The following is a 24,116-nucleotide window of genomic DNA, read 5'->3' as shown; positions in this document are numbered from 1 at the left end:
ACATTTCTAAAAAGTTATAACAAAGACTGTGATGAACTGAGAGACGGAAGCCTCTCTAACACAATTAGTGAGCTTCCATCTCCACTAAAACTCGCTAAATAAAACACGTCCTTCTTGTGCCGAGACTCCGAGTTGAGTGGTAAGCCAATTACTTTTGAATGTACTCCTAAATTGGCCTTTTTCCGGAGCAACCTTAAATCCTCAGTCTTCATGACGGCAGAGACGCTTTGTTAATTCACATCAAAGTGGTTACTTTCCAATTACAGCCTCGGCCTCCGCCATAAGCTGTGAGCCTCATTGTCTGCTCCGCCACCGCCAGCGGTCTGAGTGACGGCGGGTTCAAATCCGGAATATGTGAGTAAAATACAATCGTGACCTTTCCTCGGGCGCACGTCAGGTAAATGACAGCTTAAGGTGACTGATGAGAGCTTAGCCTCGTGCTACGCTGTTAGTATTTCTTTAGCAACATTTTTTTGGAGTGTGGTTGGTGTGAATGTTGAGTCCAGCCTGGTGTGTGTGTGTGTGTATGTCTAAGTCAGAGAGCCACGGTTCACGGCCCTGGGAGGATGGATATGCCATTAAAGCTGGTGACACACACTCAAACCCTCATTGACTCACTATGGGAAATCAATACGGCTACAGAGCGAGCCAGCTGGATCCAGACTGAACAAGCCAGGCACGGAGACACAACAACAGCAACAACAATAATAATAACAGGTCCAAGAGGGGTACTCGATATCATATAGAGGATGCTGCTGCAGGCCGGAATCAGTCCCCACACACACACACACACACACACACACACACACCGTAGAGCTCTATAGTAAACAGTTTGTTTGATGAACAACACAAAAGGGACACGAGCTGGTGTTCAAGGGTCCTTATCTAAATGTCAAGAGGTTCGTGCTATTGAGAATGAATGAATTATACATTAACCTACACGCGGCGGGCGCATTGGTAAAACATGTGTACACACACACACACACAGTTGCCGACACACAGAGACACTCACCGACTGCGCGGTCTTGATCGCCACAAAGCGGTGGTTCCCTTCCTTCCCGCAGACGTAGCCAAAGGCTCGGTGGTCCGTGATGTCCTTGGCGATGTAGGAGATCTCGTGGACCGCATGGTGGTGTTGGAGGACCTGAAGGAAGGGCATGACACAGGATGGTTAATAAAGACACAGTCTAGAAACTACTAAGTTAAAACAGACATTCTTTTAATAGGAACAGACTATTTTGCTCCAGCAGTTCATCAGTTTATTGGCCACCTCCAATCCAATATCAGTCCTACAGCTAAGAATCTTGGTGTCAATATGACTTTTGACCATCAGATGCATCTTGTCCTCCACGGATCTTGAACTATTAATTCACACTTTCATATTCTCCCATCTAGACTGTTGTAATTCCCTCTAGACCTGCCTCAGTCAATCTGCTTTAAATCGCCTTCAGGTGGTTCAAAATGCAGCGGCCAGGTTATTAACCAGAACTAGCTGTCGGTCTCACATCACCCCTGTTCTGGCATCCCTCCATTGGCTCCCTGTAAAATTCAGAATCAACTTTAAGATCTTGCCAATTACATATAAGGCCATGACCTCGCCCCCAGTTACATTGCTGATCTGAACATTTACACTTTGTTTGAAGTATGTATGTTTTGGCGTGAAAATGCCATTTTCCTAAGCCCTTCTAAAAAAGTTTTCCCACATGACCTGATGTAGGTTTCTGCATAATGACGCTGCTACATTTACAGTATATATACATCCTTATAGTCACAGGAGTACCTGCTCGGAAGCTCAGAAATGTGCTGCTGTGGAGGTAACGTAAGTTTGGATCCGACAGTCACACAATAACATAAAAAACAAACTGATCAAGGCAGCGGTAGACCAGCAACTCCTGTGTTCTGACAGGTAAAATTAATGTTCTTTTCCAATGGAGTCTGGTGGCTTTGAAGAGAGCACAGATAACGGCTTCAGTTCCCCGTCAGAAAGGGCTGTCAAGAAAATATTCTACATTTTATTTAGGAGGCTAAAAGACGTTTTCTGCTGCTCCCGTCCACAGCCACGACGGGGAACTGAAGCTGTTACATCGCTCTCTTCAAAGCCACCAGACTCCATTGACAAAAGCAGTCATTTTACCTCGCAGAACACAGGAGCATACATGAAACTCCACTTCAAAGAACGGAGATGCAACCGCCCTTTAATGAAAACTTTAGTTGCAAACTAAATTAAGTTTCAGGTGTACAATAACTATCAAAAAGTTAGGGACGTGAACACACTCATTCAAACACAAAGAGACAAAATGCAGCTGAAGAATTCACCTGTCCACTTTTCCAACAAAAAAAAAACTTTTGGGAAGCAGAAAAAGAGCCCCCCCCCCCCTCAAGGTAACACACAGAAACAAACCCTCTCACACGGAGACCTTGTATCCAACATTAAACTGTTCCCAGCTCCCCTGCCCTCTCTAGTTTAGCCTGGGTGGGGAGAGAGCCAAGCTGGCATTGCCCGTGGCAGATGGCACTGTTTTTCCTGAGGACAGAGGGGGGATCAGTGACAATCACAGCTCGGCAAGCTGTCGACTTGATCACTTCATCTGTGCCCTCACTCACTCACTCACACAACACACAACACACACAACCTAATATGCAATAGCCCTCTGTTAAGTCACACTAAATGTCTGCTTTGTTGTTATTGTCTGCGCCAGCTGCATGCTGGGAGCAGAGACACACAGTCAACATAATGACCCAGTAGCCCTTGAGTGCATGCTAGGGGTTGCAGCTCAATACATCAGAGGCTAAACACACACATCTGCTCTGTTTGAAGCCATTCCAGACCTAAGACATGGCAGAGTAGAGTGACACCAATTTAACACGGGGGCACTGACACACACAACACACACACACACACACACACACACACACACACACAACACACACCACACACACACAGAGAGCCCCAGTAGAAATAGATAATCATTGTATGAGTCATGTCTTCTAAATTTAATAATTAGAGTAATGATTATTATTATCACCTCTGATTGACCTGAAAATGACAGCTAAGGCAGTGCATGTGCACGCACAAACACACCCACACACACACCCTACACACACACACACACACAGCTCATTTGCAGAGGTTATTGAATTATCTCTGGGTGGGTGGTGAGGTGACAAAGGGGGACTCTGATTCAAAGAGAGCAGAGAATGAGACGGCTGCATAAATTCAATTCCTCTACTCCTTTTTGGTAGCGAGCACATCTTAGAGAGTAAAAAACAATTTACATACACTTACAGTCAGTACCTAGTTTGGCAGGTGCGGCCTATAGTAGACAGTGTTTTGATATACAGATTTAACAAAGTGGTGAAAATGTTCCACAGGGATCTTGGTAGACTTGTACCTTGAGGTGATGCACCTGCTCTTTCATGCTGTGTAGAGGAGTCGTGGTGGTGCTACTGGCTGTTTAGTACACTATTATGAATGACTACCGGTGTGTCGTGAACACGTTCTCACTTCCAACTCATCAAATACCGGCATTCGGTCAGTGCCCCTCGGCATCGGAGACCGACGCACAGGGTACCCCTTTAGCGTTACTTTTGGACGGACCAGGGACGGCGTCAAAGGGTTAGAAGCAAAGAGACAAAACTGTGTTTTTGAAAACAGCCGCTGCCGCCATATTGGACTGAAAATGCTTATTATATTTATAATATCTTATTGTTCAACATTTCGGTAGAATATGGCAATAGAATAGAAATAATTTTGTTTTACTTTTGTAGGGCAGTTTTTAAGCGGACGTTTTACTGGCGTCCGGTAGTCGCTTTCAGTCCAAAATGGCGGAAACGTAGCTTTGCTGCTGGGCGCTGATGTTTGACTTTCACTTCTTGGCAATATACGTTCTTTGACGGCGTGTCAATAAATGCTTGTCACATGCATAGTGTCCTTTCAAAATGAACTTCCGTTTTACAGGAAGTTCATTTTGAAAGGTTTAGGCAAGACAAACACTTGGTTAGGGTTAGGAAACGGAGATAGTTGACGTTAACTTCACTGACTAGTGACTCACGAGACTGACGATGCTAACGACTCACGGGGCTAACGATACCATCCAGTCATGTGACTAACAACTGACGTGACTAAACAAGTCAACGTTACTTTTAGAACACCGGTCTCCTGGTTGAACGTCTTGTGATTGTTTGACTCATCCACCACCCCTTCAGCCCGCCCTGAACGGACTCTCACGTTATTAATACTACGTCACTTGCTCCGACCGTTGAACAACACCGCGGGTGTTACTGTTGCTAAAGGGTGCCTCTGTACGTCGGTTTCTGATGCCGAGGGGCGCTGACCAAACGGCGGTATTTGACAAGTTGGTAGTGAGAACGGGTTGGTGTCGTACGTTGATCGGTGGCAGTCTATGAATGTGCTGTAGGTACTGTGTCTGTGTGCATGTGGACTGTCTGACAGTCTGTGTATTTACTGTATGTATGCACTTATTTTATATTTATTAACAGCAGATACTGTATGTGTCAAAGACTAATTTTCTTCGGGACAATAAAGTCTATCTTATCTCATCTTGTTTACGCCAGTAGTTTACCCTGGCCTCTACTCTCTAATCTATTTCATTTTTATGATTGGAAAAGCATCACTAGTGCCAAAATTGAAATTAGAGTGAAGATTTCTCTGAAAAATGATTTTCGGTGTACTCTAAAGGATATCCCTGTGGCATTAATGAATGTGAAATTGACTTTCATATCCTAATTGGCAGGCAATGTACTACTTAATAACAAGAATGCCAACTGGGCTTTTGCCTTTGTACATAAAGCAAATTAAACTGTACAATCAATTTGATGGAATGACAAAATATTAGCAATCTTGGATGTCCATCAGCACTCAAGCAACACTCCTGTCCAGTTTGGTGATGAGTAGAATAACCTTGTTCTTCTTAATTAATTAACTTTTGCTGTGGTTTCCACTTGATACTGTAAACACCAGCTGTGCACACAGAGTTGTTATTGGCACAACAAATGTCATTTTCCTCCTTAGATCTCTTATCCATCAGACATCCAACATTGTGACTCCCTCACTGCTGTTTCTGTTGCAAAAACAATCTAAATGTTTTTGTGGTATCAGCCTCGGTAAAGTTTGGACAGAACAGTGAGATTAAATCCCAGGAGGGTGGAGCCGACGTGTCTGGCAGCGTCGACTATCAGATGCCGCTCAAAGTCGCTTAAACAGATGTATTCTCTGGGGGAGGCGGATTGTTTGCAAAAACAGGTGGGTGTATCAAAAAAAGTCGATACTGACTTGTGTACTCTCTCTTCTTTTCTCTCCAGCACTGTTGATATGCACTATTAGTCTCTCTCTCTCTCACACACACACACACACAGTGTCCGTGTCAGTGTCTCTGAGGGCCTTTAGGCAGCATGCCCTTCAGCGGTAGCTGGCCACTGAACCAAGATATTCCCTGTTACGCTGGGAGGGAGGAGGTGGAGGAGAAGCAGCAGGATACTGTCTCTCTCTCTCCTCCCTCTCGTCACATCTCCTTCCCGGAGGGGAGAGCATCATAAGAGAGCCGGCAGAGGCTGTCCAGCCTCCAGCCAGGACACGACTGAGATTAGCAGTTAGCTTTGAGGTTTTATTAGTTCCTTCCAAGCGGTGGCAGTGCTGCAGTCACTGACACAAATATACAAGCACATAAGCTGGACTCTACCTATAAATAATGTTTGATAATCAACAGTTTGACATTGAGTTGGCTGAGAAAGTGACTAAAAGAGTGAAGAGAAAAAAGTCCCACACTCCAACAAACCCCTTTTCCGGCTTCCTCGTCTTCTTCTCTGCTTCCTTGAGAACTTGCTATCTCCCCAAGTCTATTAAATGAAGGCCGGGACCCCCGCTGTTGTCTGGCATAAACAGCGGTGCCGGCACCTGAGGTCCCCGGGGACCTCCGCGCCGCCGGTGCCGGCACCGCTGCTTTTGCCACAATAATACAATAACCTTTTATTTTGATGTTAATACAATGTACCAGAATTAATGAATATGTAGGATATTACTACTGGCATTAATGTAATATTACGTCACAACGGCTGCTGTATTAGCCATGTGTTTACTAATAATATTAAGAATAATAAAAATGGACTTATATAGCGCCTACGTGTTAATTTGCATATGGGGCGGGGAAGTTAGATCGGATCACAAGTCGCCACTGAAGACGCATGTGGAGACGCATTTTAATGCCAGGTATAAACAGACGTACTCAAAGCTGTCCACTTGTAATCCGATCACTGAGGACGCATGTTAATACCAGGTGTGAACAGGGCCATAGTTTCAGGTGATTATACACAAAAGAAAACATACTAATTAATGTTATATTCCATTTAGGCTAATAGATCCCCTGAAAGGCTACACACTGTTCCTTTAAGCCTCCTTGTCTCACCCTGAGTCTCCCTACCTGGGTTCCTCGCCATGACACCTCTACACCTCTCTGCTCTACACACACATTAACATCCCCTCCAGCTTCACCCTCAGGTCCTCTCACCCTCCGACCTCAACACCCTTTCATTCCTCTGCCCTCTCCTTCTAATGAATACTGTAAAGTGGGATGATCTTTATTAATCAACATTAACTTACAATATATCTGGTAGGACCCAAAGTGAATGTACCGTCCTCTGTCTTGTTTGCCTCCTCGCTGCAGCTGCATCTCTGTCTAGCCTCCGTATAAATACTTTGCTCCGGGGTCTTTTCTACAAAGCTTTCCTTTATGAGTACTTCTTTACATAGAACTGGACTAATTTCTGTTTTCATCCTCTGAGGGAGCAGCAGGCCAGCGAGCTCAGCCCTTCACTCTTGTGAGTTCTTGACCTGACGTGGTGCAGCGGCCCTGACGAGACTGACAAAAAGGGTTGAAGAGGGTAGTGTCTCTATGTGTGTGTGTGTGTTGAGAGAGAGAGAGAGTGAGAGAGAGACATGCCGGTCTGCCCTCTGCTAGATTAATGTCTCCCCTCTTCTTCTCCTCCATCTCAAGCACCACCTCCCTCCATCCCGCACGACCTTCCCTCCTCCCAGAGAGAGGCCATCCATCCATTCCTTCACCCATACATCCATCCGCCCATCTGGCTGACTGATGCACAGGAGGGGAACGAGACTGTCAAGATCTCTGAACCTCAGCAGAGTCCTTCCCTCTCCCTCACCCCCCCCACCTCTCTCTCCTTCCCTAGCCATTAGAAGTGGTTGAAGGACTGATAGTAAGGACAGCATATCTCTATAGTTAATATTAATGTGCGGAGACAGAGGACAAAGTCTCCCTGTAGAGAGCTTTCCTTTGACATATGTTCACTGATTCTCAACCTATCCCTCTAACTCTGCTTCAGTCTGTCTTTGCCCCTCCCCATCCTCCCTCTATCTGTCTTTTTCACATCCTCGTCTCCTTCTCTTTCTCGCCCCTCTTTCTTGTTTCTTCTCTTCTCTACACCGTCTCCCCTTTGACTCTCTATCTATCTCTGCTTCTAGCCCCTCTCAATCTTTCAGCGTGGAGGGTTTGAAGCATCAGGAAGGGAAATGAGACGAAGAGAAATGAGGGCTATAAAAGAAGAGGGATTGGACTGGTGAGGGATGAGTTTGGCTGCATGCAATATGGCTGCCATGTGGGAGGCCACTGGTTACTGTGTCCTACCTGTCTAATACCCTGCACTTTTGAATTACTGCTGGGTACACACTTACACACACACACACACACACGCGCGCGTTGTAAGTGACATCCAGCTCCTGTCGAGGTGTAAATCTCAGATACTAAAGTCAGGTGTGGAGCAGCAAGCATCATAATGTGTCTTAACCAGACTACATTCACAATCAGATCCACTGACAGCCAGGCAGAGCAGAGTCCAACAGGCAGCAAGTTCACACCAAGCATAATTATATTTTTCTGAGGCCGGGAGGTGTATTCATGTGTTTCAGGTGGGAAGAAATTCTTTGTAGCATATGTCAGCATGTCACAGGATCTGTTTACTGATTGGCTGCAGGTATTCTCTGGCTGCACTTCGCCGCTTAAAGTTAAACTTTCCCCAACTTTCAGAACGGCCACAGCTCGCTGAGTTCGGAGCGGCCGCCGCAGCTTTCCATAGACATTGCATGGCAGCTCACCGCAGGCTGCACTTTGCGGCTGCTCTGGCGTGAATTCGGCGTCACACTGCGTATTTACAATATACAAAAGAGCAGTTAGTGCTGTATTATGTTTTGTCATAATTAGAGCTGTCCTCGACCAAAAAAAAATCACTCAACACTACGATTTTGTCGACTAATCGATTAGTTGACTTAATCGACAGATCTGTAAAAATGAGATTCTTTACAAAGAATCACACAGAAGCACCACTTTAAATCTGGTGTTTACCAGAGATGTGCTCATAAGTTTCTTAGAAATAAGTCATTCAGCATGAATAAAACATAAAAAATTACTAATCGACTAAAGAAATCTTAGTCGACTGAGACCAAAACGACTGACTAGTCGACTAATCGACTACGAAGGGGCATCCCTAATTATAATGTAGATTTGTATTGATTTTATCCATTGCATTTGAAATTAAACAACACAGTGTCCTTTATATTCTCAGAGATAACAACATTTTTTATAATAATAAATAACTAAAATAAAAAAAACCACTATCTATGCTAAATAACCTTGCATAGCCCATGAATGTCACCTCAGTTTTTTGCCTAAATCCCCAATTCCTGCCTCTGTATCCCTTTACCACCCACCCAAACCTACCACCACATCCTCCATCCTCCATCCTCATGCTGTATTATGTTTTAAAAAATAAGGCTGTTTCATCCAGCTGCCAAAACAAAAAAATCGAACATGCGCAGATGATCTGAGTGAGCAAACTGAGCCAAGAACCTTAAAACAGATTTTTCTAGAAGAGTCTCTGATTTAATGCTCATTTGATCCATTATTAACCCAAATGACGCTGGCGAAATGGCCCTTTCAGTGAGGCTGTCCTCCAACCACAGCGCTAAGTATCCTGGGAAATGTGTGCGTTATACTTCTTGCTCAAGGATACTGTGACAGGTATGGCCAGTTGGGGAATCGAACCTGGACAATACCTGTCAAGAGGATCCTTGAGAAAGAAATCACGACGCTCTATTGGCCACTTTCCCCTTGAGCTGAATGCACACTCGCTCTGCAACAACTGGATTCACAGTTTATCTGTCCACAGAGTGTCCTCTATCTACGACCGGTCCTACTGCCGTAAATCTCTGAGTAGTCAATACGTCTCTACATCAGTGAAACCAAGCAGAACTATGGGGCTTTTTTTAGGTGTATTTAGGTCATTTAGGTGATTTAACGGACAGTAAGGAAAAGATGTATAGTAAACTGATTGACAGAAGGAATAAAAGGTGTAGGAATGATATCAGTCGGCCGGCATAGATCCAGTCGGTCAACCAGAAAAGCAGCCATGTAAGATGGAAAATGTGTAATCCTGGAGTGTAATCTAGAACCCGTGTTGTCGCTGTTTTCAGAGAGGCAGACAATGGGGTAGCCATGTTCTCTCATCTACGGAGGCCTTGTTCTCAGGGTTTCAATTAGGGTCTCCTGATTTCCCCGGGGGGCCCCTCCCTCTCATGGAGATGCCTCATTAACAGAGGAAACACACACACACACACACACACACACACGCACACATGCTGCATGCAGGCACAAACACACACATGCTTCTGAGCTTACCCCTGACTTCTCATCAAAGATCTTGATCCCCCCGAAGGAGACGGTCAGAAACACCTTCTGTTTGTGATCTCCTTTAGACCGCGCTCCTGCAGCTATACCCTGAAGAGAGGAAGACACACAGACACACAACCAGGTTAGAAGCAGGACAGAAACGTGAGTTTGTGTCATGAGAATATAAGTCCATAAAGAGCATCAGTTTGGGCCCCTTCTCTCTCATAAAGACCGTTTTCTTGTAAGTTTCTTTCACTAGTCAATAACTGTGAGTTAACAGAGGAGGTGAGATCATTTTCCCGTGAACAGTAGCCTCGGTAGTCCATCTACTGTACATCTTTTGAGGCATGCTTGTGATTCATACCTTTTACAAATTTTAAAAGATATTTAAAGGGATAGTTCGGATGTGTTGTGGGGTTGTATGAGGTACTTTTCCATAGTCAGTAGATAAAAAAAAAAGACAGGAGTACCAGCACGGTAGCAAAGCAATGTACTGCTGTGGACGGGGGCAACAGCAAAACGGATTTTAGACACCTAAAAAAATCAGTTTAAGTGTACGCCATGTTTAGAATTTTTTCACTGCTTTACCTTGCTGTCAGACAGCCCTTTCTGACGGGGAACTGAAACCGTTATCTATGCTCTCTTCAAAGCCACCAGACTCCTTTGACAAAAACAGTAATTTTACCTTGCAGAACACGGGAGTTGCTGGTTTTACGCTGCCTCGAATGGTTTCTTAGTTTGTGTTATTGTGTGACTTTGGTGTTTTAAAGGGTTAGTTCGGATTCTCCAAAGTCACACAATAACACAAACTAACTAACCGATCGAGGCAGCGGTAGACCAACAACTCCCGTGTTCTGCAAGGTAAAATTACTGTTTTTGTCAATGGAGTCTGGTGGCTTTGAAGAAGGCATAGAAGGAAATAATAGCTTCAGTTCCCCGTCAGAAAGGGCTGTCTGGGCGCCTGGGTTAGCTCAGTTGGTAGAGCGGGCGTCCATGTATTAAGGCTTGGTCCTGACCGCGGCGGCCCGGGTTCGAATCCGGCCTGTGGCCCTTTCCACATCCACTCTCTCTCTCCCCCCTTTCAAGACTCTATCCACTGTCCTGTCATAAAAATGGAAAAATGCTCCCAAAAAAATAACTTTAAAAAAAAAAAGAAAGGGCTGTCTAACGGCAAGGTAAAGCGGTAAAATTATTCTAAATATAGCGTACACTTAAACTGATATTGATTTAGGTGTCTAAAATCCGTCCACAGCAGTACATTGCTTTGGTCCCATGCTGGTACTCCTGTCTGTTTCTCCAAACTGGGGTCGTGCCGACCGTCATCTACTGTAGGTAATACACTGACTATGGAGAAGTACCTCATACAACTCCACTTCAAAACTATCCCTTCAAGGTGGAAAAACAAATATCCACCAAATATCGCATGTCCATTATCAAGCTACGTTTGCTCTGTTCAGTTGAACACAAAACCTTAATGTCATATCTTAGGCTGGTGAAATGCATTGTAGGACATGAAGGAAATCAATAACAACTGAAAAAACAGACAAGGCAGGTACAGCAAACGGTACAATATAACTGAATTATTATAACTCTATAAGTGGATGTGAAACTCCCCTTTACTGTTCGTTCACAACAACTCTATTTGCAAAGGTGAGTCACAAGAGGAGAAGAAAAGAGAGGAGATCAGAGCATTGAGAGTCGGGCGAGGAGAGGGAGGAGCGCTATGAAAGAAGAGGTGGGGAGATCAGAGAAAAAGAGTTGATGGATTTCCTGTCTGAATAAATGAGGAGGAGGGAAGCTGTTTGATCAATGAGCTGTCTATCCTCTCCTCACCCTTCTACGCCCCGGCTGGATAGAGTTTTCACTACACATAAACAGAACGTAAAGGTAATTTTCTCAATTCAAATATCTCCTTCAGTGTGTGGAGCCCACGCGTTAAAGGACAATTGATAATGAATAAGGCGCTCGACATTCTCACTGTTATATTTCAGCATGCGTTTGTGGAAAAAATAATCAAAATCTTGTTTGACTGGGGGCCTTTCTCAAACCCTACACCCTCTCCCGACAACACAGTCTCACGGCAGTTTGTGAAATAGCCACGAAATTTAATCTATTTGATTCGTGTACATATACACGATGACTCATTTTTTTCGTGATGCTCAGCTTTCAACAACACGTGACGCACGTGTCAATTTCCGCTCCAGTCTTTTCAAAATAAAACTACTTAGTTAGGCTTAGGAAAAGATCGCGGTTTGGGTTTAAATAACTCTGGAAGTATCGTAACTTAAGTACAGAAGTTACGTGGCAAATAAATCAACTCTGACTTGCGGTTTCACACAGGACACAAAAACCGGTCTCCTGGGTGAAAGTCCTGTGTTTTTTGACCCACCCATCCACCCCAACCTCTTCCCTACTTGCCGCTCTTTATACTTCCCGGTTCGTGGATTATTACGTGGATAATTACGAGGATTACATATGAAGTGATTTCGTGCTGACCATCGCGAAAAAAAAGGGAAATTCATGTCGATGTACACGAAGCAATACATTAAATTTCGTGACTGTTTCATAAACTGCTGTGCGACTGGGCTGCTCCCTGCCTACTTCCACTCCGTTTGTGCGTTTGCGTGGAGGGTCCGCCATATTACAGTAAGTGCCATCCCAAACCGTGATGTTTTGTGTTCGTCATGAAACATGCTCCGTACAAATGTAATTTCCGTGCAACTACCCGTACAAACGTAAACTGCTCAAACTGAATCGATATTTAACAACTTCAGGTTGCATTGCATTAAGGGTAAAATCTCTAACCCTTGTCTAGTCTAGAAAACGGTAGACGTGTTCATTTGATTGTAAAGTGTTTTATATTTACAAGAAGTGTTGCAAAAACGAGAACATGTTTACAAAAAAGAGAAGAAATGCCACCACAGAAGCATGGGAGTAAGATTTATCTTTTTATTTTTAGTTTCTCTTTATATTGCATATTCTTTTTATGTTTTATTTTTTTCTAATTTTTTGGACTACATTTACTTTGTTTTTATCCTTTTTCAAATCAGTAGGCAATGAAGGAAAAGAAAGGTAATAATACTGATAATAATCATGATCTTAGTCAACAAAATTACTTAAAAAAAGACAAAAAAAAAAGCAGGGGCGAATAATGTATTGATTATACCCTCCACCTTAAAGAAGGTGCTTCATTGAGCTGTGAGTGGGAGTGGGGAGGGTCCGGTTAGAGAAAGACCCTGTTTCTAGCGTAACAGGAGAAATGTGTTCTCCATTTGCAGGCGACAGTAAAATATTTCACTGAATCAGCTCGTTCGTTGGGACTTTAGTTATAAATGAATGAATAGATGGCTTATTTCTCCTCATCTGTATCCCCTCTGGTCTCTCTCTCTCTCACCTATCATCTAAATGGTTCCCCTCCTATATGCCTTCTCTCCTCTGCTAACTGCCCCATCTGTCTACCTCTCCCTCTAATTGTTCCTGTCCTTGCAAATGAGACATTCACCCCGATCCCCTTCTCATCCATATGGCTAACCTCCTCACTTCCTCCCGCTCTGATCACCGCTGTGCACATAAATTATGACATCCTCATTTTTGTCCTCATCTTCACAGGCGCAGTTATGCTGTGATGAACGAAACATGCATATTTAAAAGTTGAATTTTAGAATATGCATGAAGTTGAAGAAGTATTCATGGACTGACAACATTGTTTGGCTATCCACCTTCTTCTGTAGAAATGATGATGGGCGTGACTTCCGGTGAGGTATTGGAAGTAGCAGTAAGCTAGTTAGTCCCATAGGCCATAGTGGCTAACCGCAAACGGCTCTTCTTTTGAAAATTGGCCTTCAATTTAGCAAATACTGCTTTCTTTTTTTTAACAGATATTTAACTAACATTAAATCTGCACTTTCTCTCATGTCCTTGTGGAGCTCTGGTACTTGTTGCGTTGTTCGCCGCTGTATTAACAACCAGATGAAGCTAAATTTGTGGCTTCAACAACAGCGTGTTGAACATGCACCCAAAACAAAAAGGGATTGTTCTGGTGACCGACGGTAGAGTCTCCATTGCCGACCTAAAGACGAGGAATCCAGAAGAACGTGGCTGAGAAACCTAAACGTGAAGAGACCACCCAAAACCCTTTAACGTTATGTGTGCTCATTTCATTTAGTCGACAAAAAGCCAACGGAGGAAAACCCGTATCCTACTTTGTGGTTGGGGTATAAAGACCCCCGGAGAAGAGACGTGGAGATGATTTCATGTGTAGGGAGGACACAGCAGTGTAGCGTTGGTTTAATGACAGCCAGTTACTTTTACTATTTTCTGTACAGTTTAAAATGTAAGGCAGTTTATGGCACGGAGTGCAGGGCAGCATTAGACTACAAATAGTTTAAGTACAGTTATGGGGTTATAGAAAGAAACAAAACCATGTTATGCTTCCACATGTTTTACTAGATTTTTTAATACAATCGCTCTAGGAGAGACGATTAGCGTACTGTTACAATAGAAAACGCCTGTTCCGGTTCAGTAACACGACATGCTGGAAGTTGCGCCCATAATTCACACAAGGCATCATGGGGGCTGGGAAATAAGGTGCATTAATCTTCAGTGGTTTTAGGAGGTAATCATGTTGTCATTTCTAAGATGCATGTTAGTAACAAATTTAAGCAGTAAATTAAAAGAGCAAGTCTTAATTTAAGACGCATCAACAGAGAGGAAAAGAGAAGAAGAGAGAGAGACTCTCTTACCTTGAGCTTCATCATCGAGTCCTGGCAGAGTTTGTCTCCACGGGCGGCAGTGACCTCGTCCAGGCCGATGAGCTTGGCCTTGTAGCGGACGCCATCGCCCTTAAAACGCCTGATGAGAGCCGCCTCGCTGCGATCCTGCCCTGCAGAAACACACACACACACACACTCACTCTGCAGTCCACAGTACATCTTCCAGTCAAGGACCTCCATCTACCTGAGACCAGTGCTATTACCTCGGGATCATCAATCACACTGACTCCAACAGTAATCTTACAGGAAAACAACCGTAGTACATGTCAAAGGTACAGATGCTACAACATCTTATGTTCCTAAGTCAGATGGGAGGCATGTGGTATCATATGAACGGCGCCGGTCAATACACTCGTGACTCGTGAATCGATGTAAATTCGGCGGGATTAGAGTTAAAACTCTCCTCTCCGGTTATTCCTCCTGCAGAATAATGGTGTGACATTTTGCTCTTATCTCCCGCGGTCCTCCCTCTCTCCTCACCCTCTATTGTGTGCGAGATTGTCGGCATTGTGCGCATGTATTAGCGAGTGTCGCGACGGCGTTGACCTTGCTCTTGTCCAGGAAGTCCATATGTTATCTCCTTTAGTGACTACAACGCTCCTCTTCACACACAATGCAGAGCAGACAGAGAGACGCTCATAAGGCTAAACTCAATTTACGTCGTGCTTTCTCTCCATCTTGCTCTCATTCTCTATTTCTGACCTGCAGTGCGCAAATATTTCATCATCAAATATCGTATAGAGGAAACACTCAGTGTGTGTCTCTGCGTTGTGTTTCCGAGTGTGTATAATGTGAGTGAAAGACTGCAAGAGCGATAGCGAGAGGGAGAGGCATAATGATAATGCAGCATATTCAGATAATATATTGAGGCATTAGTTCTGTACTCTATAACAGCGTGACTCTTGGAAGGTCATAGTCGGAGTGATGGAGAGGTCCCACTCCTCCTCTCTTCGTTCTTTCACACTCCCTTCATTCACACACAGAGTCCCTACAGCATTGCAGTATAGTAAGAATGAGTCCTTTGACCACAGGAGAGAGCATCATGGCTCTACTGAACCACCTTTGTCCATCACTAATCTCCCTCCTCTCTCGGCTTTGTCTGCTGCTGGCCCGCACATGAACACACACAAACATTCTCATATTTAAATGCTTCATTAGCATCATCTGAATTATATTTACGCTGGATTCTAGAGGTTGGATGATGTTTAAGGATATTTAAAGTTACTACAAAGAATCTTTAACTGGTTATGAAACAGTACAAATGTAATACTGATGCCTCTGTATGACCTACATAAGCAGTGCCTGAATTGGACCAAAAAATGTGCCAGCAGTTCAATGACATGATCATTGCACGCGTCTTGGATATCTTTATACAGTATTTATATGCATATCTTGGTAATATATCTCACTTCAAATGTATTTTTGTATGAGTGTCATTACATTTCCACAGATTGTACATAAATGCAGCCTGCTTGGTTAATAAAAACTTTTTATTTAGCTATTTATACAGATCAAATTGTACGCAAAAATGTTCACGCCTTCAGTGCTTTGTAAAAAAAGACAATCTCCTTTGAAGGAGATACAACCAGTAGTGCAGTAGTCAGGTTAACTGTACCCATGGTGCAGAGTGTCACAGCAGTTGGCAGCTGACGGGGAGGCTCGGTGTTGGTTGGTGCCGCACACAACTAGCAGCCTCTAGTAGTCATTTGCACTGCAGCTAGCTACTAACGGCGCAGTTACAACAGCAACAACATTCAGAAATCTCATTTTAATCTATGAAACTGTTTGCACCGGATCCGTGGAGGCTAAGGTCTCAGCTGCGTCTCACGGGCGTAACCGCGACCTGAAGCGTTTATTTCCTATGCTTAGTGCTTAACGTTGCATACTGTGGTGGTACACAATAAGATGTAAGGGTACTCATGTGGGCAAAAATCTGAAGTGCTCACCGGTGAGTACCAGCCCATTTCAGGCACTAGATATAAGCAAACGAGACCATCAGCGAGAAGATTGGTTATTTCTATATAGTTATTCTTATTGCCTGTCATCGGGCCTGCAAAATCAGACAAAACTGATGTACGGCACGCAGGTTCACCAGAAACTCCTTCAGCTCAGACTCCAGCGGGGCCTCCAGCAGCGACCAGCCCACCGCTCCAGCAGGAGGTGGAGAGCTCCACACCCAGCAGCAGCGGCTCCTCCTCCGGCCAGGAGCAGAGCTTCACCTCGCTGGGAGCAAACACCGACACCACGCTGCTGGAGGTCTAGGCCGTATTGTTGGGACCACTCGAGGGGAAAGGAGGCACGGGAGAACCAGAACCAGGACCGAGCGGGGCAGGCTGTCAGACCCTGCTGCAGTAAAATGAGAGGTTTTCTAAAGGGACTCTGGTGCTCTCAAACACAACCACTTTTCTCCACAGAGACCGCCAAAACCAACATAAAATGAAAGCTTCTCGTCGTAGCTGTAAGGCTACAAAAGGCCTCATTATCAGAAAGATAACAGGATCCTCTTGCGTTAATAGCCCCGCTCTGTGAAAGCCTGATATAGCAAGTTCTGAAAGTCCAACGCTGCTGGAGATCATGTTTATGAACATTAATTTGTCTGAAGATCCTTGTCCCTTGTGAAGGAAAAATGGGCACACTAGAGAAAAACACTTCACTCTGTTCTCCATTGATTTAAAAGAATAACACCTACACACACAGACACACACAGACACACACACACAAGCACACATAAATATGAGCTCATTCCTCTGAATCATTGAGCAGACACACACTCAGTCACAGTCCTACTTAGAGTAAATCATGACAGTCTGCCTCAGCGTCTTCAGAGACAAAAGAGCTGAGGAACATCTGTCCTTATTTTGGAGAGAACAGCTCTCTCTATTGTGTGTCATGTCTCAGTTGGGCTGAGATGAGAGTAAGTGATTAAACCACTGGAGGATTGTCTCTCTGTTCAACGCAGAAGGCATTTAAATATTGCCTTCATTAAACTTGAAACAGTCCCGTGAAATGTGCATATAGGCAAAAACAAGCCCGCTCAGCAGCTCTGATGACCTCACCATCTCTGTCCCCGGTGTAAAACATGCCACTACTGCTCATAGTGTACTCAGTATATCTCCTTCACATCCAAACATGAGCTGCCTGTCAGGAAAAACAACAGCTTTAAATCTCTTTGTGAGCGCTTGTGAAAACAAACCAGGAAACTTTTAATATAATATTCTAGAAGAAGTCACATTTTTGTATCGCCACCAACACGTTTTAAAAGGTGGCGGCGGGGTTTTCTTGTAAACAAACATTCAGTTTTACTCGCAAAAACGCACTGAGTGAGTGCATTTCCTTCCTCATAAAGCATTTGCAAAGTTATTAATATTTGAAATCGTGCATTGTTTACATTTACATTGACTTTTGCAAGTAAATTTTTATCGCGTTTAGTGAAGCGTAATCTGCATAGACGGCTGTTTAAAATCTCGCAAATATCCTGCTGTGTATGTGTTTTGAACTTATTAACCGTATCTTCATTTATTGATCCAAGGCTCCCAGTCTGTCTGTGAGCTCGCCCGTTGCACTCGCTATGATCAGTGGGGGAATACAATCGATTAATCCATACATAGGCCTACAAACACTGCTAATTTCTTCCCATGGAACCGTCTATTTTGGTTCAGTATATATCTGCTTTCAGTGGAGGCTCACGTCTCGCTTCCAGTGGTGATTCACAGTTAGCCTGCTTGCTTTTCGTGGTTGTAAATACAACTTTCGGCCCTACTCCTCCCTCATAATAGCCAATCACAGACAGAAGGGAAACGACAGAGTGAATGGACCGTCAACGAGAGAGAGAGAGAGAGAGAGAGAGAGAGAGATGCAAGCCAGCTGATTCTACGTGCCTACCCTTGCTGATTTGACAGAATCGTTCATAAATTAAAAAAGTATTCAATGTCTGATAGTGCTACGTTCTTATGAGTGCTCTGATTAATAAATGTATTCTTTGATTTTGAAACAGTAGCCTTATGTTGTTGTTGTTTTTTAGCCTTTCTCATGCTATCGCCTAGAAGCTGCTACGATGGTGCCGCAAATTGTGATAGTGCATCGTAGTCTACATGGTGATTTATTCACGCACACTGAGGAGATTGATTGAAATCACATGGGTTCATTTTCAAATAGCCCGAATGGAATGATCCTTTGTTTCATGAACACATTTTCCCGCTTCGGCTGCGAGACTGGCAGTCGGATTAGGCTCTTTAGATCGAATCGTCGACTATTCAAGGTCACCATGTTTGAAAAATGTTTAGATTAGATACTTTTTATCATACAAATGGACAAGCTCTAGCTATTTAATTATAAAACCAAGAAACCTGATTAAAGTTTGAGGGGATTTTTCCCCTCTTATAGTAAATCATTTCATCAGAGTTTGTATGCACTCATCTGAGGATCCATTCCTTCATTGTTCTCATAGTCTGGGCCGAGCAGGACTTCATCTGTGAGTGTGTATGTATGTTAAATAACACTGGATGTGTCCAGCTGCTTTAGTCTCAGTGGAACAGCGGTTTTCATTTGAGTTTGACATTTAAGACCTGCTCCCTCCATCTGCATCCATCACCATTACCGCTGCGACACTTAGCACACCGAGGGAGAGAAACACACAGAGGAGTCGAGAAAGGCCAAGAGGGGAAGAAAAGAGAGAGAAGGGTAGACGAGGTCCGGGGTTACTGCTCCTGCTGAGTGCTTTATATTATCACCTTCAGGGAGCATGTTCCATGAAAGGCCTCCCTGTGAGGGCGTGTGCATGTGTGTGCATGTGTGTGTATGTGTCTCAGCATCCGGTCCGCGGTAAATAAATGTCTGTTATTGCTGTGACCCCGCTGAGCTTCAAACACGACTAATGAAAGAATCTTCCGTTTCATCTGTCATGGCTGCTCCACACACACACACATACCACACCCACCATATCTTAACACTAATGAAAGAATCTCCTGGTGCATCAGTCATGGATGCTCCACAGGTGAACACACACACACACTAGTGTTGCACGGTGTACCAATACTAGAAAGGTATCACAATACCCTGCCCGGCTGCACAGCCCCGCTCTGAGTGTCTCTATCAGCAGAACCCTGTTTAAAAAACAAGGAAACCAACAGAGCTGCTCTAATTACCGATGAAATGTACCGATAACATTAGATTCACCATCTTTTCTGTATCTGTCCGAGCATCTCCTGTAATTCGGCAAACACATAATCCACCAAAGACTATGTATTAAATTGTTATTTTACCGTGTGTCTCTGTAACGTGAAATGGAAAGAAAGGAAAAGCAGTACGGCGAGACCGACTCTCTTCACACCTCTTCGACACAACAAAGCTCTTTCTACAGTTACGGTGGTGTCTTTCTGATTTTAGCAGCTTTTCTATCATCAACTTCTCACAGAACTTCATCTGAATTTATTATGATTTTGTGGGTTTTTGTTGTGGAAGCCTCTTGCTGTCTCCCCCATGCTGCAGTACCACTCTCTGCCTTAACTCTTACTGATGTGCCAGCAGGGGCGCAGTTTTACAAAATGAAAACAAGCCTTACTAAACGCTGTTTAATAAGTGATATCTGGTTGCAAATATTAAGTTTACCATCAAAGAAATCACAAAAACTCAAGAATAGTTTATTTTTTATTGCAATATTAATACATTTGAATTTTTCTGTCATCTATTATTCTGTTTCTTTTCCTGATGTTTTAGTTTTTTGCCGTGGTATCGTTTCAGTATCGGTATCAAGATATTTAAGCAGGGTATCATATCAATGTCATAATTTTGGTATCATGACAACATTAACACACACACACACACACACACACACACACACACACACACACACACGCACACACACACTCTTTAACACTCATTTACAAATACAAACTTCTACTCACATCTGCACAACCCGACATGTAAGACCACACCACACACACCTACAGCGCCACACCACGTCTAGAATTCAGCCTTCTGGGCTACAGTAAAGCTGTTAATACCTTACAGTGTATATATATGTGTGTGTGTGTGTGTGTGTGTTTGTGTGTGTGAGTGCTTGCTATGCAGGGCTGGTTTGACTGTCTATCTGAAGCAACAAGCAGATAGGGAGGGACGGACATAAAGCGCAGTGCTGAGGATGGAAAGGAGGAACAGAACGTGATGGATGGATGAATGAGTGAAGCCTCCATTGGATAAATGTCACTCAGGATTAGAGCGTTATGACAGGCAGAACCCCCCCGACTCTCTCCTCTCTCTCACACACACACAGACTTCCACAGGTGATAGATGGCAGGTGACTGCTGGTACAGTGCGTCTAGCCCTTCAGGGAAGCCCCTAGCGTCACCCCTGGCAACTGTAACCATCTGCCTCCAGTGTGCCCCTCCATCACTCCCTCCTAACTAGTTCCCCTCTTACCCTCCTCTCCTTCACCGGAGCCCTGACCCCTCTTTGTCTCTGCATCACTCTTCCCCTTTGGCCAGGTTACATTTACATTACATATTCAAATCTTTTTCTCCTGCAAAGTCCACCAGACACACTGCACTGAAAATATCCATTTGTTACACATATGTTTGTAGTATTGTCCATCATTTCTATTAGTTATGATAACATTGCCAACAAAATCATTTCTGAGATATGGAAAACCTACATTGCTACAATGAGAGGTTGTAACCAAGCCAACACTTTAGCCAGATTATCGAAACCACTTTATTTGCAGGTAAAATCCAGTGGTCTGAGAAGTGAAGCCGATGCTGAAGTGCCTTAAACTGTCATTCTCTCTAACAGCCAGCAGGGGGCGACTCCTCTGGTTGCTAAAAGAAGTCTGATTGTATAGAAGTCTATGAGAAAATGAGCCTACTTCTCACTTGATTTATTACCTCAGTAAACATTGTAAACATGAGTTTATGGTTTCAATCGCTAGTTTCAAGTCTTCTTCAATACAGCATGATGTTCATTTAGTAAATTATGGTTCCATTTAGAGTCAAATAGACCATAAAGCAGGGGATGCTTTAGGGCGGGGCTACCTTGTGATTGACAGGTCACTACCACGACATCGCTCCGACGCCATTTATTAGCATTCGGTTGTACTAAAAGATACTCTAAGGAGTCGGCTGTTCATTTTGTTTTAAAAACAAGACTGTTTTTCACTAGCCAAAATTAGCATCCCAATAAATATCCCAGTTAACGTGAATTACAGATGCATCTTGCCAACCGAGCTAGCTATCCACCACTAGAGGGCCTCGCTCTTCCCCAGCTCCAACCCTTCGTACAAATATAGTCACTTCTGTTTCCAAAATTCCCAACTCAAAGCTTCAAAACAGTCGTCCACAAACCAATGGTTGACGTCACGGTGACTACGTCCACTTCTTTTACAGCATGCAGTCTGTGGGTAAAACCTGAATTACTGGTAATAATTCCTCATTGCACAGCTACTGTTAGTACGGTAGGCTTCAGTGTTAAACCAGGAAGTTACCCTTTTCACACTGAGGTCTCAACCAGGGTTGAACCAGCGTTGATTGTGTGTCTGAAAGGGTAACATGTGTTGTCCGTCTCAGCTTTGTGAACCAGGTTGAGAGGTGGGTCGGACCAGGGTCGATTTCAATGTGAACGGCACGCACCAGGGTCGCTAACAACTGGGGCGGGACAAATCTATTTGCTTGCAAATGGGGAAGCACAGTCGGGACGCAACTGTCACAGGTCGCCGTAGCTCAAACAAATAGGGCAACAGCAGCAGGAATGTTTTCAGATACATTGGAGGTGTGTAGTAGTGCACTGTATGCGAACATAACAAGGCTGCTGAATGAGAGAGGCATCTGCCATAACTTTACACAGAAACAGAAACATACCATGTAAGCCAGCCACCTCACGGTACAGCCAGCTGGGAGTGCATCTGTTTTTAAAGCATGTTGGCACATTTTATATTTGTACATCTTCTTTTTTTTTTTTACTTTTAAATTACCAAATAAACGTACAAATCTGTCACCTGTTCCATCTGTTATAAAGTAACAAACCCAGTCCCAGTTCATATAGAAACGTTTTTACATTATCAAGCAATTAGCAAAAATAAAATTCATTTTATTACATTTGGACGAGCTCTTACATTATCCAACAGTTGCTACATGCCCAGCTGAACAACTTTAGTAGTCAGAGGAAAAAAGGTTCATGTAGGGCTGTCCCATTTTTTGGGCTTCAACGCTTCGGTGAGAAATATCTGAAGGTATTCGAAACTTCGTGTCGCATCGCAGCAGGCTGACATGTTCTTCTGTCTGTCTGTCTCCATTTCCCCCGTTTCAGTGAATAATGAATAATGTTGTGGGATTATTCCTCATGTCACGGGCTATTTGGGGATTTATACATTATTATTACATACTTACATTAAAAGAAAAACTAAACGAAGCATTTGAATACTGATTTGGAGGTCGATTACCATGGCAACGGTCAAAGCTTCAAAGCATTTGGGTCAGCCCTAGGTTCATGAGTGTTAATTGATTAGAGTAGATATTGTAAATCTGTGTGTTGTCTGTATGGTTTTGCACACATTACAGCTCCACGTAACACAGTATAACAGTTTAATATTTTACAAATGTATAACTGTTGTACAGTATGTGCTATATTTACATATTCATCCCCTCTCTCTGTAGTCCTCCAGACGAGTAAATCCCCCGTCCATTTCCAGCACCTGAGCTAAATGGTATGCATCGCTCCCAGGTTGTGACCCAGGTCCTATCTGAATTGTCCTACCAGGTATTAACCCGGGTTGACTGGTTTGAACTGACAAAAAGACCTTAGTCCGACTCTGGTCGTTGGTGTGAAAGAGGTATGATTGACTGCTCTTGATCCATGTTGCCGCATTCCCAGATCTCAGCAAGTAAACTGTCATCATTACTGACAGAAATAATGTCCAAAACTGTGAAAATAAGGCGCAAGTTATATTAAACTGGAATGTCCCTTTAATCTAATCACATTCACTCTTGTGGAAATCGACAGTCACTTTCTCTGATTTATTCCGAATCCACCAGAAGAGCTGATTTGTTGCTCCAGTATCTCATTTGCTTGTTTGATCGACGACCTATTCACTCACACAGTTCCAGTAGATCAGATAAGACTTGTCCTGCTTTTACACTGACGTTAATGTGTCCAAACATGCTTCACATGACCTGCAGAGGTATTCAGGGTGATCTGCATGGTGCAGTTTTTCTGTATTTAAAAGCATGCTGATCATCCAGGCTGAAGACTGAAGCCAAGTGCAAAAAGCTTTAAGTGTAAGGCCAATAAGGCATAACAATGTAGTCCATTAAATTCATTAGACGATATAGCCGTTAGTTTGAGGCCACTGGGTAAGAATGAGCAAGAGATGTAGCAGCTACTCGTTGGCGTCTTCCTGTTCCTCATTTCAGTCCAACATCAGATATCAGTGAAGTTAGAGGCACAAAAGCTGATGCCGCTGCTTATTTCCAGCAGGTCTGTATTGTTTGCAGCGCCGGCGTAAAGTGAGTAGCTTGTTTCACTGTGCTTCAGATGAAGAAGCACCCAGAGGCTCTTAACTACAGCTGGGATGGTTCCCAACAAACACTCAACAGCACATGAGGGAACCCGGCAGTTACTCTCCAATTAATCCTGCTTCTAAACCCCTGCCGCCGAATGTGTG

General features: G+C 43.7%; 1 protein-coding gene across 7 annotated transcripts in view; it reads right to left on the bottom strand.

Moving 5' to 3' along the window:
- The window catches only part of dab1a (DAB adaptor protein 1a), a 314,427-nt gene that overhangs the window by 33,497 nt on the left and 256,814 nt on the right, over positions 1-24,116 (bottom strand). For all 7 annotated transcript variants that reach the window (XM_037770006.1, XM_037770010.1, XM_037770011.1 and 4 more), the window contains 3 exons: positions 14,438-14,577; positions 9,705-9,803; positions 1,013-1,144 (listed from right to left, as the gene is read on the bottom strand). In XM_037770006.1, coding sequence (XP_037625934.1) covers positions 1,013-1,144; positions 9,705-9,803; positions 14,438-14,577 — 371 coding nt within the window. The remainder of the gene's footprint in view (positions 1-1,012; positions 1,145-9,704; positions 9,804-14,437; positions 14,578-24,116) is intronic.

Source organism: Sebastes umbrosus, chromosome 5 (genome assembly GCF_015220745.1).
Source record: "Sebastes umbrosus isolate fSebUmb1 chromosome 5, fSebUmb1.pri, whole genome shotgun sequence".
In the NCBI taxonomy this organism is placed as follows: Eukaryota; Metazoa; Chordata; class Actinopteri; order Perciformes; family Sebastidae; genus Sebastes; species Sebastes umbrosus.
The sequence above is the reverse complement of the archived record's forward strand: the minus strand, read 5'-3'. Positions and strand labels throughout refer to the sequence as shown.